General features: G+C 44.7%; 1 protein-coding gene across 5 annotated transcripts in view; it reads left to right on the plus strand.

The window, feature by feature from the left end:
* The window catches only part of ube2f (ubiquitin-conjugating enzyme E2F (putative)), a 176,666-nt gene that overhangs the window by 28,078 nt on the left and 129,201 nt on the right, over positions 1–19,387 (plus strand). For 3 of the 5 annotated variants that reach the window (XM_067987981.1, XM_067987980.1, XM_067987982.1), the window contains exons 2-3: positions 11,221–11,289; positions 14,031–14,169. In XM_067987981.1, coding sequence (XP_067844082.1) covers positions 11,221–11,289; positions 14,031–14,169 — 208 coding nt within the window. The remainder of the gene's footprint in view (positions 1–11,220; positions 11,290–14,030; positions 14,170–19,387) is intronic. The other 2 variants (XM_067987985.1, XM_067987983.1) reach the window with 1 other exon arrangement.

A 19,387-nucleotide genomic window follows, 5' to 3' on the forward strand; every position in this document is an offset into this window, starting at 1 on the left:
TGTTAATGGAGTGCCAGAGAGTTGTTCTGGTTATTTAGATAGCTGAGGTCAAATAAGAATAGAGAGCTGAGATCAAACAAGTAAGAGTCAGAGGGGACCATAAACAGTAATTTAGTGTTTTTAAAGAGTTGGAGTAAATATAGTCTGATATCTGCTGAAGGTGCATCCTTTAAATTTGCTACTACAGCTAATTCCTGCAGTATTCCAGCCCTCTTGAGATAAAGGCCAACATTCCATTAGCCTTTTTGATTACTTTTTGTACCTGTCTACTTGCTTTTAGTGAATTGTGTACACGGACATCTAAATCCCTTTGCTCCTCCACAGTTCCTAGTCTCGCGCCATTAAGAAAATATTCTGATTTGTCTTTCTTGGTTCCAAAGTGGATGACCTCATACTTTCCCACATGGAACTCCACCTGTCACAGTTTTTCCCACTCATTTAATCTGTCTCTGTCCCATAGTAACTTCCTGTTCGCATCTACACAGCTTACTATTCCTCCTAACTTACTGCAAACGTGGTATACAATTCTCTTCCTTCATCCAGGTCATTCATATATATATATATATATATATATTGTTAAAAGCTGGTGTGGTGTTATAGCGCATTGGTACCCTGCATGTTTGGTATGGTGCTATTGTGCGTTAGTACTCTGCGTGCATTGGTACTCTGGGTGTTTGGTATGGTGTTGGGTACTGAGTAGGGTATTGTACTGAGTGTTGTATTGTATTGGTGTTGTACTCAGTATTAGGGTATAGTTTTGCACTGGTGATTTTTCACTTCAGATCTGGTTCCTGTCTCAGTTCTCAAGCAGACATTAAGCAGTGTTCGGCCCTTTGACATTGCAGCTCTTGTGCACCTTCCAGTGTGGCATCTTTGTCAATGGCTGCAGATTGTCAGCTGCCTTCCAAGCTACATATCCTTTCAGCTGTATGTCAACACTTATAATGGTAAAATCACATGTCAACATTAGCAATAGTTGAATCCTTCTGAGCACTAGGTGGCACTGTCGCATGAAGCTGTAATTGCAGGCCGATTGCCATCAGGTGTTGTGGTACGAGTCCAATCGGTATAAAACGTTAGTAAGACCACAGTTAGAGCACTGTGTGCAGTCTTGGGCTCCATACTATAGGAAGGATGTTGAGGCAGTAGAGAAGTACTGTGAGGCTGTGGAATTCACTACCAGAGCTAGTGATTGAAGCAGAGACCATGTCAATGTTTGAAAATAGGTTAGATAGGTGTTTGAAGGAAGGAGGGAAAAAGGGATATGGGAACAGGGCGGGTACATGGGATTAGAACTACTTTTCGTGTGGAGGATAAACACCAGCCCGTACTGGTTAGGCCGAACGACCTGTTTCCGTGTTGTAATTCTGTGATTATTTGTCCACCTGATCTTCAGATGTTTTAAAAACATTTTTTGCACCTAATTTTTCAGGGTTTTTTCCAAGCTGATTTTTGGGGAACCTGGGAGCCTCTCACCCGTTCGATCTGTTTGCAGAGGCCCGTGTTCATGCCTGAGATAGCAACTCACCTGTTCCCCAGACCTCATGTAGTCTGGCCTTTTGCATAGACCTACCCACCTGAGCCGTTTGCAGCAGCCAGATTGGCATTGGGCCCGTGTCTTGTGCCCCTGTTTCATATCCTCGTTAGTGGACTGGTCTCAAATCCTCCCACATTGTAAGCCATGACCTCTACCGACTTGACCACTGGTCCCCTCAGACCCCCCCCCCCCCCCTTTACTTGTGTCCCTCATTCTCCCTCAGAGTTTCCTTCTGAGCATTCAATCATTGTAATGGCTGTACCAACTTTGAAACTTTTACTTGAAGTGATGATCCTGTACAAATATATAGCACCAACTCTGTAAACACCGTAGCGAACTAAAAGACTCGTCTTTACTTATTTTTCATGATGCTGTAGGTAGTACAACAAATTCTGCCACGGGGGAACCATCTACTTAAATTGATCATACTGTACAGGTATCTAAAGAAAGACTTGCATTTATATAATGCTTTTCCCAACCTCAATATCCCAAAGCACTTTACAGTCAATGAAGCACATTTGAAGTGTAGTCGCTCTGTAGTAAAGTTGGGAAACGCAGCAACCAATTTGCGCATAGCAAGATCCCACAAACAGCAATGTGGTAATGACCAGATCATCTGTTTTAGTGATGTATATTGGCCAGGACACCAGGGAGAACTTGTCTGCTCTTCTTTGAATAGTGCCATGGGATCCATGGGCCGATGGGGCTTTGGTCTCATCCGAAAGATGGCACCTCCAGCAGTACAGCAGTCCCTCAGTACTGCACTGGAGCATCAGCCTAGATTTTTGTTCTCAAGTCTCAAGTGGGGCTCAAACCCATGACCTTCTGAATCAGAGGTGAGAATTCTACCTATAAGCCAAGGCTGACACTTATAGTATTAACCTTTCAAGTGCCGTAGGAAATTAAGAGCTCCTTTCTTTACCTCAGTAGTTTTAAAGACACTTAGTTTTTTTTAACATGCCTTTCATGTTGCTGAGGGTAGCGCAATGGCAACTACCATAGAGAGATGTAATCGTGGATACAGCAAAACAGTGTGTCTTCCAATTCACTGTGAGCACCGCAACACGAGATCTGCTGATAATATACTAAGTCTCGAGTCTGACGCACACTTCCTTCTCGTCACACTTTGGCTCAAGCTAAAACGGCAGCAAATCAGAACTGAAGGTGTTGGGAAAGAGACAGGCAGAGATTGTCTTTTCTCATTCTAATTTGAGTTCTTCTTTTAAAAAATAACGAATGACTAATTTTGAAAGCTTTTCGGGCAAGCAAGGGCTCTGATACACCATCATCTAAGTTTTGTTGATATTTGCCACTGAAGTTGCATCCTACGTATTTCTCCTATAAGTGACGTGCCATAATTTGGGGCTAATTTCCAGGGATGGGGGGAAGGCAGTGGGTTGGTACCTGGGGTGGGGACCCTCCCATTGAAGCACTACTGACGGGGTGGTCCGCACCATTGATGTCGACCATTTTTTCTTTCCCCGCCAGATTCCGGGCCACTGGAGCCTGCTCAGCATCGTTGGTTTTTCATGCTTCCGATCCCCTGTTAGCTATTCACACACTCTCTGTAAATTGTACATGTCTTTTATGTCTCTCATTATGTCCCCTGCTAACATCACTTCCATTTAACCATCTCCTGTTCTCGCAGTACTTCACAGGTCATTCCATTTCTTTTCCAGTGTGTTTATTTCCTTTCCCCTTTCCCATGTCCTGTTCCTTTTTAAATGCTCTTCCTCTGTAACGTCTTCCAGTCCTGAAGAAGGGTCTGAGACTTGAAACCGTGATTCCTATTTCTCCACAGATGCTGCCTGACTTGCTGAGTATTTCCAGCTTTTTCTGTTTTGTTTTCCGATTTCTGGTTAATTGTTAACCCTGTGCCCACAAACCCTTACACTCCGAGTATAACAGTGCAGGTTTCACTTCATCGTGAACTCATCTGCTTCTGGGAATTGCTGTCTAGCCGTGAGCACCAAGAGGTGTTTTAGGGGGAGATGGGGAGAAGCCCGAACTGTAATAAGCAGCAATAGTCTAAGAATCATAGAATGCATATAGCACAGAAAGAGGCCATTCGGCCCATCAAGCCTGTGCCGCCTCTTTGTAAGTGCAATCCATTCGCCCTGCTCTTTCTCTGTAGCCCTGCAAATTTTTCCCTTCAAGTATTTATCTAATTCCTTTTTGAAAGCCACGATTGAATCTGCTTCCACCACCCTTTCAGGCAGCACATTCCAGATCATAACCACTTGCTGCATAAAAAAGTATTTCCTCATGTCGCCTTTGGTTCTTTTGCCAATCACCTTAAATCTGTGTCCTCGGGTTCCAATGGCAACAGTTTCTCTTTATTTACTTTATCTAAACCCTTCATGATTTTGAACACTTCTTTCAAATCTCCTCTCAACCTTCTCTGCTCTAAGGAGAACAACCCCAGCTTCTCCAATCTGTCGACGTAATTGAAGAGTCTCATCCCTGGAATCATTCTAGTAAATCTTTTCTGCACCCTCTCTAAGGCCTTCACATCCTTCTGAAAGTGCGGTGCCTAAAATTCAACACACTACTCCAGCTGTGGCCGAACCAATGTTTTATAACGGTTCAACATAACTTCCTTGCTTTTGTACTCCATGACTCTATTTATAAAGCCCAGAATCCTGTATGTCTTTTAACCACTTTCTCAACCTGTCCTGGCACCTTCAATGGTTTGTACACATATACCCCCACATCTCTCTGTTCCTGCACCCCCTTTAGAATTGCACCATTTAGTTTATATTGCCTCTCCTCATTCTTCCTGCCAAAATGTATCACTTCGCACTTCTCTGCGTTAAATTTCATCTGTCATGTATCTGCCCATTCCACCAGCCTGTCTATGTCCTCTTGAAGTTTATTAGTATCCTCCTCACAGTTTACTACATTTCCAAGTTTTGTATCATATGCAGATTTTGAAATTATGCCCTGTTCACCCAAGTCCAAGTCATTAATATAAGTCAAAAAAAGCAGTGGTCCTAGTACCGACCCATGGGGAACACCATTATGTGCCTTCTTCCGAAAAACAACCGTTCACCACTACTCTCTGTTTCCTATCACTTAGGCAATTTTGTATCCATGCTGACACTGCCCCTTTTATTCCATAGGCTTCAATTTTGCTGACAAACCTATTATGTGACACCTTATCAATAGAGATACAGAGGGACAGAGAGCTCAAGAATCTCGCGTGAGACTTGAGTTAGGACCTGCGCTAGGGTAGAACACAACAGATAGATGGACTGTAACAATAGTGAAGATACGGAGGGACAGAGAGCTTAGTGGGAGATGGTAAATTCTTGTTTCCAGTAAATCTGTTCATCGAAGGGAGGGGTAAAATATTTCTGAATATCCAGCTGGCTGAGGTCTCAGAATGAGAACAAGTTAAACAGCAGGATGTTGATGGATTTATTCCTGTGGTACTTGGGGTGCAGGAAGGGCTTGTTTTTTTAAGTGGCTTTTGTTCCCGTTTTTGACTCACTCTCAACACTACATTGCGAGGGTTTACTGCATTTTAAACTACCCTAGTGCATTACTGGGCTGTAACATAATCTTGTGGGTTCAGATGACTTCATTAATTGCTGCTGCCATTTCTGACAATGTTTAACCCCTGACATTTTGCTACAGCCTTCTAACACATTCCCAGCCAGCTGCTCTCTGTGTATCCCACACCTTCATCCTCTAGCAAGCGTCCCGAGTTCAGCAGAGGGTGAGTGAAAGATTCCAGTGTGATATGTCACGGTAGCTGTTTGCTGGCAGTCCCGTCTGTACCAGGTTGTCCTGTGGTAATGACACCATAATGCTGAGTGGGCTTCATTTGTTGACCTAAATGTGCAAATAGGAGGGAAAAAGTTGGAAGTGTTGCAGCTCAGCACTGATGTGATTAACACTCTGCTGCCCTAGGCACAGTGTTGTATTTAATGCAATTCCTTTTTCTAGTGGCCACAGCAGATTGCTTGGACTGCATTTTCAACTCTCCACTTTATTGTTATGTGGTGAGGTGGAGAAGCAATGCACTGAGTGCTCCAAATGTGTCAGAATGGAAATGATTACTTTATTCATCAGTGAGAATTGCTCATTATTGTAGCCCTGGGTGAGCAGGAATTGGAAGCAAGAGAATGCTGGATAGCTTCCAGTAGCCAATTCCACTCGACAGACAAGAACTTCTTAACCATTTAGTTCCTGATATGTAACTCAGACCTTCTGCATACGTTCCCTCCCTTTTCACCCTTCCTCTCCTGGTGGTGTGGACTCTTGCCAGGATTATGATCCCACAGGTACAACCAGTACTCGGGTGCCTTCCCTAAGTGGCTGTCCCTCCTCTGTGTCCACACTTGTGTGTCGGCAGGGTATTTGATGTCGCAGCTAAGCCCGGTTCTCCTGTCACACGAAAATGGCCAGCACCACAACTGCTGCCAATTCAATTCAATGAGCACAGATTGGCGGTACAACCTGGGTCCTTCCAGCCAGGACAATGAGTAGTACCTATACCCACGATCCATCGAGGAGCTACTTTCTGTACACTATGAAAGTGCAAATTGCAGAGTAAAATACAGTATATACATGTATCAGATTCCTTTTGAGCTGCCGGGAGACAGAGATACAAAGGAGTGGAATGGCCATGATCTGGGTATTACTGTGATGTTCCTACCACCACAGGAAGCATGGTGTCTGTCAGGTGTTCTCAGATCATGGCTCCCTGTTCTGAAGAGAGGTGTTGTGGAGTTGACTGTGCAAAGGATAAATAAAGTAAATCATGATTTATCTATTGTGATTGCAATTACACTGACTGTCAAGTCAAGCGTGTTATTCTAAGTGTCCTAACTACTCAATAGCTGAGTGAAAGACATTATACAAGTCCATTAGAGAACCAGGCAGTCGGATGTGGTCTACATCTTCTTAAAAAAAAAAGACTTGCGCCCCAAAGCGCTTTACAACCAATGAAGTACTTTTGAAGTGTAGTCACTGTTGTAATATAGGAAACGTGGCAGCCAATTTGCACACAGCAAGTTCCCACAAACAGCAATGTGATAATGACCTGATAATCTGTTTTTAGTACTTTTGGTTGAGGGCTAGATATTGGCCAGGATACCGGGGAGAACTCCCCTGCTCTTCTTCGAAGAGCGTCGTGGGATCTTATATGCCCACCTGAGAGGGCAGACAGGACCTCGGTTTAATGTCTCATCTGAAAGATAGCATCTCCGACAGTGCAGCACTCCCTCAGTACTGCACAGAAGTGTTAGTCAGGATTCTGTGTTCAAGTCTCTGGAGTGGGACTTGAACACAAAGCCTTCTGACTCAGAGGCGAGAGTGGTACCACTGAGCACGGCTGACATCTAACTGGCCACAGCGGCAAATGGGAGAGTCACAAAGACAGGTACAGTGCAGCTGTATTCCGGTCATATACTCCATAATTACCCAGCTTCGGCAGGGAAACCAAAGCTGCCGGTCTTTCAAATCCTGGCCAGCATGGACTGTCGAGCAGACTCAAGGAAACCATGGTGAGCACAGTATATTTGTAGAAGAACTGCAAGACCAGTTAGTCTAGTGTCAGCTTTGGGCAAACTTTTAGAATCCATAATTCAAGGTAAGATTAGCAAACATTTAGAAATACATGGATGAATCAAGGACATCCAGCATGGATTTATAAAGGTGTTGAGTTTGGCAAATTCAATAGTGTTTTGAAGAACTGAACAATTGGCTAGATAAAGGAAATACAGTAAATGTAGTGCATATGGATTTTCAGAAGATGTTTGATAAGGAGCCTCATAGGAGGCTTGTTAGAAAAATTCAGGCATATAATACAAAAGGAAATGCATGGATGGAAAATTGGTTGACAGACAGAATTAGGATAAATGGGGGTTTTTCCGATTGGAGAACAGTTGGAAGTGGTATAGGCCGGGGGCAGTGCTGGGTTAACTTTTGTTCTCTGTATATCGCTGATTTCGACTTGGGCATAGGGAACACAATCTCTAAATTTGCTGACGACACAAAAGTTGGCGGTTTGACCAATAGTGAAGGCAGCAAGGGGGACTGTAAAAATGTCAGGAAGACATAGGCCAGTTAGTGAATGGGTAGTCAGATGTGGTTTAATGTGAATAAGTACAAGGTAGTACATTTTGGAAGGAAAAGGAATGGGAATATACACTTAATGGAAAGGCACTGAAGGATGTGGATGAACAGAGAGACCAGGAGGTTCAAATACACCGCTCCCTGAAAGTGTGAGTGCAGGTAATAAAGCCGTAAAAAAAGGCACTAACATTTGAATTTTATAAATAGGGACTTAGAGTACAGGAGTAAAGATTTTATATAAAGCAGCAGTTCAAGGAGAAGGCTCACCACCACTTTCTCAAGGGCGATTAGGGATGGGCAATAAATGTCGGCCATGCTAGCAACGTCCATATTCCAAGAATAAATTTTTTTTTAAAAATTGGTTGGGCCAGTTAAGAGTACTTTGTGCAGGTTTGGCAGCCCCGTTATAGAAAGCACATTAAAGCCCTAGACATGGTAAAGCTTAGATTCACCAGGATAAGGGCAGGGATGGGAAACTATAGTTATGAAGAGAGACTTGAGATACTGGGACTATTTCCAGAGAGGGCTAAGAGGAGCTGTAATAGAGGTTCTTAAAATTTTGAAGGGTTTTGATGGAGTAAAATAGGGAAAGACAATTTCCTGTGGTTGGGGAGGTAGTGATGGATCATCAGTTTAGAATGGTAACAAAGATGATGAGGAAAGGGGCTTGGAGAATGTTCTATATGCAGTAGATTGTTGGAGGATGGAATGCTTTGCCACAGGGAATGGTTCAGGCAGAGACCATTGCATCTTTTAAGAGAAAATTGGATAAATATTTGACAATTGTAAACAATTTTACAACACCAAGTTATAGTCCAGCAATTTTATTTTAAATTCACAAGCTTTCGGAGATTTTCTCCTTCCACATCATAAATATTTGAAGCAGAGGACAACAGGGCGATGGGGTGAGCACAGGGCAGTATGATTAATTTTGGAATGCTGTATCCAAGTGCTGGCACAGACATAATGGATCAAATGGCCTTCCTCTGTGCTGTAACCTTTTATGGGTGTAAGGATCTTGCAGGCCAAGGCTTAGGTCCTTAAAGGACCAAACAAGATTACCTGAACACTTTCTGATTTCTACTGCCAGGGCAATGATCAGAAGCGGTCCCGGGCCCTATTTGTATCTGTGTCCATAGGCCTTCAACTACTTGGTAACCATGGTACTTCAGGTGATAGTGATTGCCTGTTCCAGGTGTCCTGTCAAGGAAGCACACAAATCTGTTTCTGAGAAAATAAGGCCTGATCTCAAGCTTCTTACCACCCAAGAAGTTGTTGTTCCAGGTGGTAAAAGAGAGGCCAGATCTTTGGAAGGAACTTATACTCTCCCGTGATCACTGAGACAGGTTGAGAATGTTGGCTCATATTGTCTAGATGAATGCATATACCAGGCGTACTCGTGATAAACAGGTTTAAGCTTAGTGAGCGCACAGGTTTCCATCCCTTTCTAACCTGGACCTGAGGTATCAATGATTGAGGAGGTGTAGGAAGTTAAAGCCTAATGACCAGAAGTTTGGCGGTTGTTGCTTGGGGTATTTCTTAGACCGACAGAAGGATTGGATGTGACTGTTGAGCATCTTTTCTGCTCAAATTTCGATGCTGAGTTAGCCAAAAACAAAATCCACCTCCATCAGAATCAAGCTGTCAACCTGTAGAAGGAGTCAGAAACAGTTAGATAAATGGGGGGTAATCAGACAGAGAAAAACCCACCACTTCTCATCACCACCATTAGATTTTAGAGAAACTGCAAGAGTAGCACTGAGTGCAGTGTGAATATCACATATCCCTGCACCATTCTACTGTAACACTGCAATTACTGCAGCGAGCAGCGATCTATGTGAAATTGATACAGCTCCAAACTGAAGATCTCAGCAGACACCAACAGATGTATGATTTTACTTGATAAAAATTAAAAAGGATCACAACCTAGGGTTTGATGTGCTTCTAAAATCAGCTCTTAAAGTACTGTGTAGGTTGTTCACTTGATCAGTGCATTATTTTCAACTGAATAGACATCCAATCCATGGCAGCTGTGCTGAATATCATGACGCACACTCTTGCTTCTGGAAGGAAGGAGCAGGGACCCAGAGAGAAGTTGTTGTCAATCCACAGTTCAAATGAACATTTGTATTGTGGTATTAGTGCTGCATTAAAGAGGAAGCCAGTTTCACCGTAGAAAACAATATGCAATGCTGGAGACGTATCTTCCAGCTCACAATGCTCTGCGTGCAGTCACTGTTCGGTAGCCCTGACCTAGCATGTCCCACAGTATCGATCGCTCAGGTTATTTCCTGTCTCCTAGTTTGCTTTGTATTTGATGTTTAACAGCTCCTTTATTTTTTTCATGTCTCAGTCGTAGTTTCTCCAATCACAATTTCTTCCGATTCTAGTTCTCTCTATTACTGTTACCAATTCCTGCAATCATGTTCAGATCAGCGAGGCTCATAACCTGAAAACCAAAATGACATCAAAGTAATCTTCTTTCAGGCAATAGAGAATAAAAAGATATCCAGGAGTGAGTTACAGGCTGGAATCTAATCGAGGGGTTCGGGTGGTTTATGTGTAGAATAATGGATACCTACAATTTACAGGCTTGAATCTAATCGAGGGGTTTGGATGATTTATATATAGAATAACGGATATCCGGTGATGAGTTACAGACTGGAATTTAATTTTGTTTCAGATCTGTATTTCTGATATATAGGGCAAGTGAGCCCCTCTGTTAGATGAGAGTCTCAAAATCATAAGAGAATTAGTGATGGTGAAACTGTTGTGGATGTATTGAACAAACTCTGTGTATAAAGAGATATTAGTCAACCTCCTGTGGATTTAAGACTAAGTGTATTCTTGAGGTGCAGTGGGGTTAAAGAGAGAGGGATGATTGGACCAGGGCACTCAGGTAGGATTTTTAATAAGATATTTGGAGCATTGAAGTGAAATTGTTTGGAGCACAGGAGTTCCTTTGGAGTACATGCTGAGGCGCAGGAGATGCTAAACTGAGGTGCTATAGTGCCACAGTGGGCAGGGAGATGTAATTATAGTGTGACTTATTTACATAGGTACTTTCCATTATAATTGTGGATATAGGATGTTATCATGGAAGAAAGGTGATAACAATGCGACAACAGGAAGGAAGGCTTTCTAAACAGGATGTGTGCGCAGATGTATGATTTTGATAATGATTACAAATTTGTTTTTGAGAAACTAAACACCAAGGCCAAAAATGAAGGACACCCGAATTGAATCAGGAAGTAGTAATTAGGTGTCGCCAAGCTTGGGTTTCCAAAGCCTGTAGATTGTAGGAGTAAGGGAAAACTGAGGGAGGTTAGGAGATCCACAGTTTGAGGTCCTGGGAAAGATTGAGTTAGAGTAGAGGACAGGGTGATGAATTTTGATTTCAACATGAGGATGCAGGGTGGAGAAAGAATGCGTAGCATAGCACAGTTGGAATTTAGGTGAGTCGAGAGAGGAAAATTTAGAGGAGCACTGATTATAGTCGTATCAATAAAATACAGAGAAACAAGAAAGGTTGTGATGGGGAGGTTAAGGATATGAAGGGCTCGCACATCAAATAATTGTTCTTTGTATGTCCTGTTCAGATGTGCAAGAGAGGGATTAATGCCCCCAGACACAGGAATGTGAGACCGGGATTAAATTCACCTCTCCAGGTATGGGAATGTGAAACCGGGATTAGATTAAGACTCTAGATATAGGGGTGTGTGAATAAGCGTTCCTGAATATTCGGGCAGGGATCAGGGATTTGGCCTTAACGAGAGTTGGGAGTTGTTGAGGGAAGTAAGTATTTGGCATGAAACGGGTTAACCGAGACGCTTCAAGATAGCTTTGGCGATGGAGTAGATGAGGATTTGTGTTTGAAGTCAGAGTCCAGGAGGAGCTGTATGCAATGTATGATCTTCCTGGTTAGAGCCCGAATATTTTCCAGTTGTTTGGGAGCCGTAAACACTGGAGAATGAAATGTACATTTTGAGTAATCACGCCATGACTTGGAGAAGTCTCACAAAAAGTGAGATCAATTAATCCCATTTTGTTGCCCATTTTTAGCATAATCTACAGTAGTTGGATCCATGAAGAGGACAGTTTCCAAGGTGTAAATCACATTGTATTGAATAACTGTGTTCAATATCAGGGCACTTGATCCAGTGAATTGTTCCTGTGCAGGATACAGAGCAGCATGCCCCTAAAACATTTCATAGGAACAGGAGTAGGCCAGTCAGCCCCTCAAGCCTGTTCCACCATTCAGTTTGACCATGGCTGATCTGTGCCTCAGCTCCATTTACCCACCTTTGTTCCATACGTCTTCAACGATGATTTATAAACACCCCATAAACTTCAGATTGGAACATGTTATGTTTCTGCAGCTGCAAAATGTGCCCTTGAGAATCCAACATGTATAGATGCACTCAGCACACAAACTGTAGGCTGCTGTCCCAACACTCAGTGTCCAGTTGCTGTTCTACAAATGGAAACATCTCTGAAACTGGCATGTTATAGGTAAATGGCACATGCTGCTATTGGATTTTACACTGTGGATAGGCCTTGGTTAGATTTAAAAGTAGTTCTCTGAAGTGGGAGAACTGAAATCCCTCATCCTGCACACTCCCATCCAGTGTCCATGCTGTGTTGGCCTTAGGAAATAAAGGGACAGTACTGAAGATCGATAATGACACCAAGTTATGTGTACGGCAAATTGGGATGAGAATTGTGAAGACTGTTTGAGGACATAGACAGGTGAGCAGGATGGGCAGAAAGGGGGCAGGTGCTGTTCAATGTAGAAAAGTGTGAGGTAATCTATTGAGGTAAAAATAGAAACCCACTTTAAATGGTGAAATTTTAAATGGAGTTGAGGAACAGGAGTAGGCCATTCAGCCCCTCGAGCCCGTTCCACCATTCAATTAGATTATAACTGATCTGTATCTTAACTCCACTTACCTGCCTTTATTCCATGTCCCTTGGTAACCTTACCCAACAAAAATCTGTCAGTCTCAGTTTTGAAAATTTCAATTGTCCCCCAGCATCCACAGCTTTTTAGGGGAGCAAGTTCCAGATATCCACTACCCTTTGTGTGAAAAAATACTTCCTGATTTTACCCCTGAGCAGCCGAGCTTTAATTTTAAGGTTATGCCCCCTTGTTCTGGACTTCCCCCACAAGAGGAAATTTTTTCTCTGTCTACCCTATCAAATCCTTATAAAAAGTTAAACATCTCAATCAGATCACCTTCTAAACTCAAGGGAATAAAAGCCTAGTCTTTGCAACCTGTCCTCAGGCCCCTTGGTTTGCAGATATCAGGGTCATCAAAGGTGGTAGTGTGGGAAGGTAAGGGCATCCTTGGGTTTTGTGTCTAGAAGCACAGGACACAAGCGGGAGGTCATGCTGAACTTGTACAAGACCGGAGGCTGCAGTTGGAGAATTGTGTGCAGTTTTGGGAGCCCCATTACAGAAAGGATTTAAAACAATGAATGGAAAGGGTACAGGGTATATTCATTAGGATGTTACCAAGGGTGAGAGGTTACAGATATTAAGAGAGATTTGAGTGGTTCGGTCTTTTTCACTAGAGCGGAGAAAGGGATGATGTGATGATTCTGAAGGTTCACGATGAGGTGAACAGTGATGGGTTGTTTCCATCGGTCATTGAGACAGGAACAAGAGGCGCAGAAATTCAAGATAATCACAAAAAGAATTAAAGGGGAGGCTAGAAAAAAATGTCTTCACTCAGAGGGAGGTTAGAATGTAGAATTCCCTGCCGCAAACTGTTGTTAAAGTAGGGTCCACAAATACTTTTAAAATAGATAGTTGCTTGAAAGGGGAACATTGAAGGGTAGGGAGAGCAGGCAGGAGATTGGGAGTAGAATGGATGGCTCATCTCCTGTGGAGATGAACACCAACAAACTGACAGGCAAAATGGCCTGTTTCTGTACAGTAACAGACTGATTCAATGGCCTGTCTCTGTACTGTAACAGACTGATTCAATGGCCTGTCTCTGTACTGTAACAGACTGATTCAATGGCCTGTCTCTGTACTGTAACAGACTGATTCAATGGCCTGTCTCTGTACTGTAACAGACTGATTCAATGGCCTGTCTCTGTACTGTAACAGACTGATTCAATGGCCTGTCTCTGTACTGTAACAGACTGATTCAATGGCCTGTCTCTGTACTGTAACAGACTGATTCAATGGCCTGTCTCTGTACTGTAACAGACTGATTTAATGGCCTGTCTCTGTACTGTAACAGACTGTGATTCAATGGCCTGTCTCTGTACTGTAACAGACTGAGATTCGATGGCCTGTTTCTGTACTGTAAGTTTTTTTTCAAATGGTTAATTTTTTTCTCTTTTGTAAAAAGGGAAAAATGGTTCTGAAAATTTTTCTTTTTGTTTTACTCATTTGCAGGTTCAAGAAAGTGCATCAGCCATGTTGACTTTAGCAAAAAAGCTGAAGCGTGAAGAGGGTGTGAAAGGGAGAGGCAACACAAACCCAGGGACAGATTCATCCCGCCGGGTGTCCATTAGAGATAAGCTGCTCATCAAAGGTGCGTCATTCCTCTCTGCTGCCCTCCCGTAGTTCGATTCTTAGTTTATGGTTTCTCTCATACCCCTTGGCCAAACCGGCAACAACCTACACAAGAGTGGGTGTGAGAGAGAGTTAGTGACAAGGTTGTAATTGAATCACGGGGTTTGTATAATGCCCCAAAGCGATGTAGGTGCAAACATGCTTGTGAACCTGGTGTTAGATTGTAGCAGCACTTCTCAAGTGTTTTTCTATGGTAGAAGGGACCCTGTGAATGTTCACACACTCCTGGGGATCATGTAACAGGAGAGTTAGGGTACCAGAGGGATGGGCTTTGCTGGGAGAGTTAATGTATCAGAGGGATGGGCTTCAGTGGGAGAGTTTGTGTACTGGAGTGATGTAGAATGTTTCTGAACTGGGAGGATGTGAGTATCTCAAAGCATCTGCGAATTTTTTCAGTGAGAAGCTGAGTGACAGAAGGTCCAGGGTTTTCCTAGTTTGTGTTGAGTTTGCTGACCTCAATCAGGAAGGACACACAGCCACAGAGTCCCAGGGTACAGACGTGAAAATCAGGCAGAGTTTCTGCTCTTGATCTCTATCCGGTGCTGTTGGGAAGTGTGTATGCGAGGACTTCTGATGTGGAAAGGAGGCTGGCATGATGCCTCTCATGAATGAATATCTTGCAGGCACCAACTGTCTAGGCTTACAGCTGGGAGAAGAGATACCACAGGGTTGCCTGGCCCTGCACCTGGGAAATGTACCAGCTCCTGATCCTCCACCTGGGGGAGGCACCAGACCCTGGGGCTCCACCTGGGGGAGGCACCAGACCCTGGGGCTCCACCTGGGGGAGGCACCAGACCCTGGGGCTCCACCTGGGGGAGGCACCAGACCCTGGGGCTCCACCTGGGGGAGGCGAGAAGAAATGGCAAATTCTGGAAAAATCTGCAGTAGAGCTGCCATTTGTGAATTTGAGAGATGTTCCACACTGAGTTCCATAAACCTCACTGCTCTTGTGTTACACCTTACTCTTGGTCATCTGGTAATGGTAACCTAGAAATTTCAGCACAGGAAGAGGCCATTCAAACCCTCTGCTTCCCTTTTCTGAATAGAATTTAAGCCCTTCTTGGGGGCTGATTTTACACAGCCCCATTATCCTGCTCTCTCCCTGGACCCTCTTATATTCTTTCAGTAATTATTCAATCTCTTACCGAATACTGTAATCGCTTTAGCTTCGATCATCACTTGTGCCAAACATGTTACATTCCAAGAACTCTCTGTGGAAAAGTTCCTTCTAATCCCCCCATTCTGTAACTGGTGCTTACCCTGAGATCCTGGCCTCGTGTCTCTGATTTCCTGAGTGGAAATAATCTGTCTCTATTTACCTTGTGTGTTCCATTTACTTGGCACAAATTCCCCAAAATCCTCAGTTGGAAAGAACTCAGCCCTCATTCCTCCCGCCTTGTAACTCAGCCCTCATTCCTCCCGCCTTGTAACTCAGATCCCTCATAAAGTTCAGTCATTGTGCATGTTATCACTAAATTTGAAAGGACAAGTATAATGATGGTTGATGAGCTACAATGTGGTTGAAAGGATCAATCAATGAGGTAGTTTTCCAGATTATGAAATATTCTAGCCCTGCCCTCTGTTCACACGTGCTTTGTAAAGGTATCCAGCCTGTGTTCACATTGTGCTGTGCAAAGGTGTCCAGCCTGTGTTCACATCGTGCCGTGCAAAGGTGTCCAGCCTGTGTTCACATCGTGCTGTGTAAAGGAGTCCAGCATGTGTTCACATCGTGCCGTGCAAAGGTGTCCAGCCTGTGTTCACATCGTGCTGTGTAAAGGTGTCCAGCCTGTGTTCACATTGTGCCGTGCAAAGGTGTCCAGCCTGTGTTCACATCGTGCCGTGCAAAGGTGTCCAGCCTGTGTTCACATCGTGCTGTGTAAAGGTGTCCAGCCTGTGTTCACATCGTGCTGTGTAAAGGTGTCCAGCCTGTGTTCACATCGGCTTTGTAAAGGTGTCCAGCCTGTGTTCACATCGTGCTTTGTAAAGGTGTCCAGCCTGTGTTCACATCGTGCTTTGTAAAGGTGTCCAGCCTGTGTTCACATCGTGCTTTGTAAAGGTGTCCAGCCTGTGTTCACATCGTGCTTTGTAAAGGTGTCCAGCCTGTGTTCACATCGTGCTTTGTAAAGGTGTCCAGCCTGTGTTCATATCGTGCTGTGCAAAGGTGTCCAGCCTGTGTTCACATCGTGCCGTGTAAAGGTGTCCAGCCTGTGTTCACATCGTGCTGTGTAAAGGTGTCCAGCCTGTGTTCACATCGTGCTGTGTAAAGGTGTCCAGCCTGTGTTCACATTGTGCCGTGCAAAGGTGTCCAGCCTGTGTTCACATCGTGCTTTGTAAAGGTGTCCAGCCTGTGTTCACATCGTGCTTTGTAAAGGTGTCCAGCCTGTGTTCACATCGTGCTTTGTAAAGGTGTCCAGCCTGTGTTCACATCGTGCTTCGTAAAGGTGTCCAGCCTGTGTTCATATCGTGCTGTGCAAAGGTGTCCAGCCTGTGTTCACATCGTGCCGTGTAAAGGTGTCCAGCCTGTGTTCACATCGTGCTGTGTAAAGGTGTCCAGCCTGTGTTCACATTGTGCTTTGTAAAGGTGTCCAGCCTGTGTTCACATCGTGCTTTGTAAAGGTGTCCAGCCTATGTTCACATCGTGCTTTGTAAAGGTGTCCAGCCTGTGTTCACATCGTGCCGTGTAAAGGTGTCCAGCCTGTGTTCACATCGTGCCGTGTAAAGGTGTCCAGCCTGTGTTCACATCGTGCCGTGTAAAGGTGTCCAGCCTGTGTTCACATCGTGCCGTGTAAAGGTGTCCAGCCTGTGTTCACATCGTGCCGTGTAAAGGTGTCCAGCCTGTGTTCACATCGTGCCGTGTAAAGGTGTCCAGCCTGTGTTCACATCGTGCTGTGTAAAGGTGTCCAGCCTGTGTTCACATTGTGCCGTGCAAAGGTGTCCAGCCTGTGTTCACATCGTGCTTTGTAAAGGTGTCCAGCCTGTGTTCACATCGTGCCGTGTAAAGGTGTCCAGCCTGTGTTCACATCGTGCCGTGTAAAGGTGTCCAGCCTGTGCTCACATCGTGCCGTGTAAAGGTGTCCAGCCTGTGCTCACATCGTGCCATGTAAAGGTGTCCAGCCTGTGTTCACATCGTGCCGTGTAAAGGTGTCCAACCTGTGTTCACATCGTGCCGTGTAAAGGTGTCCAACCTGTGTTCACATCGTGCTGTGTAAAGGTGTCCAGCCTGTGCTCACATCGTGTCGTGTAAAGGTGTCCAGCGTGTGTTCACATCGTGCCGTGCAAAGGTGTCCAGCCTGTGTTCACATTGTGCCGTGCAAAGGTGTCCAGCCTGTGTTCACATCGTGCCGTGTAAAGGTGTCCAGCGTGTGTTCACATCGTGCTTTGTAAAGGTGTCCAGCCTGTGTTCACATTGTGCCGTGCAAAGGTGTCCAGCCTGTGTTCACATCGTGCTTTGTAAAGGTGTCCAGCCTGTGTTCACATCGTACCGTGTAAAGGTGTCCAGCCTGTGTTCACATCGTGCTGTGTAAAGGTGTCCAGCCTGTGTTCACATTGTGCCGTGTAAAGGTATCCAGCCTGTGCTCACATCGTGCTGTGTAAAGGTGTCCAGCCTGTGCTCACATCGTGCCGTGTAAAGGTGTCCAACTTGTGTTCACATCGTGCTGTGTAAAGGTGTCCAGCGTGTGTTCACATCGTGCCGTGTAAAGGTGTCCAGCCTGTGTTCACATCGTGCTGTGTAAAGGTGTCCAGCCTGTGTTCACATTGTGCCGTGCAAAGGTGTCCAGCCTGTGTTCACTTCGTGCTTTGTAAAGGTGTCCAGCCTGTGTTCACATCGTGCCGTGTAAAGGTGTCCAGCCTGTGTTCACATCGTGCTGTGTAAAGGTGTCCAGCCTGTGTTCACATCGTGCCGTGCAAAGGTGTCCAGCCTGTGTTCACATCGTGCTTTGTAAAGGTGTCCAGCCTGTGTTCACATCGTGCCGTGTAAAGGTGTCCAGCCTGTGTTCACATCGTGCTTTGTAAAGGTGTCCAGCCTGTGTTCACATCGTGCCGTGTAAAGGTGTCCAGCCTGTGTTCACATCGTGCCGTGTAAGGGTGTCCAGCCTGTGCTCACATCGTGCCGTGTAAAGGTGTCCAATCTGTGTTCACATCGTGCTGTGTAAAGGTGTCCAGCCTGTGTTCACATCGTGCTGTGTAAAGGTGTCCAGCCTGTGTTCACATCGTGCTGTGTAAAGGTGTCCAGCCTGTGTTCACATCGTGCTGTGTAAAGGTGTCCAGCCTGTATTCACATCGTGCTGTGTAAAGGTGTCCAGCGTGTGTTCACATCGTGCTGTGTAAAGGTGTCCAGCGTGTGTTCACCCTCTCTGTGACCTCCCCACACTATATTTTCTCAGAAAGGGTCGAAATAATAGCTTGCATCACAGTGCAGAGTTCCTCCTTTAGTTGGTAATTGTACTGCCCAACATGGTACTGAGTCATACAGATCAAAAGGCTGAGCTGAGATAGGGGTTGATGGGCCTAGCCTAACTGAACAGGGAAATATCTGCCAGGTTCCTGCTCCAGTGACTCCTGCTGGAAGTTGTGTGTTTGTGGATGTAATGAGGGTCAACCTTTACAACACTCCAGAGGTAGATGGTGGGAGTTTAGAATCAGAGGGAAAAAAGCAGTGGGAACCTTGAGGCCTGAGAAAGCATTTCTCCATTCACTGGAGTTCAGAATTGTTTATGGTATTAGTACCCCTGGGAAAGATATCCTTCTGTGAGCCAACAGACATAAAAACTAAGTTCTTCGTGTCACTGCTCAATTTCACAAAGCTTGTGGATAAAGTAAGAAAAAAGGCTTGAAAGCCTGGCCCTGTGTTGGAAATGCAGAGTGGAATTTGACTAGTTATTTTGGTGGCTCAGCACAGGATAATTTTGCAGGGGTGGAGGACGATAGGGATCAGTAACTCCAGACTCTCTGTGGAGCAGTCCTCCTGAATAGGATTCTGTTTGAGGCACATGTGCCCTCGGTGTTCCAGAGCACAGCTGGAGTTTCTATCCACATGAAGAAGGATGCAATTGAGATTAAAAACTACCTGGGATTTCACTGCTGGAAGTGGATCGAGGTGATTTTTCAGCTTGTTTGTGACATGTATTTTGGATCCTCTGGAAGCCCATGGTGTAAAGAATCAGGAACCGGTTAGA

Source organism: Heptranchias perlo, chromosome 7 (assembly GCF_035084215.1).
Source record: "Heptranchias perlo isolate sHepPer1 chromosome 7, sHepPer1.hap1, whole genome shotgun sequence".
NCBI classification, from domain to species: domain Eukaryota; kingdom Metazoa; phylum Chordata; class Chondrichthyes; order Hexanchiformes; family Hexanchidae; genus Heptranchias; species Heptranchias perlo.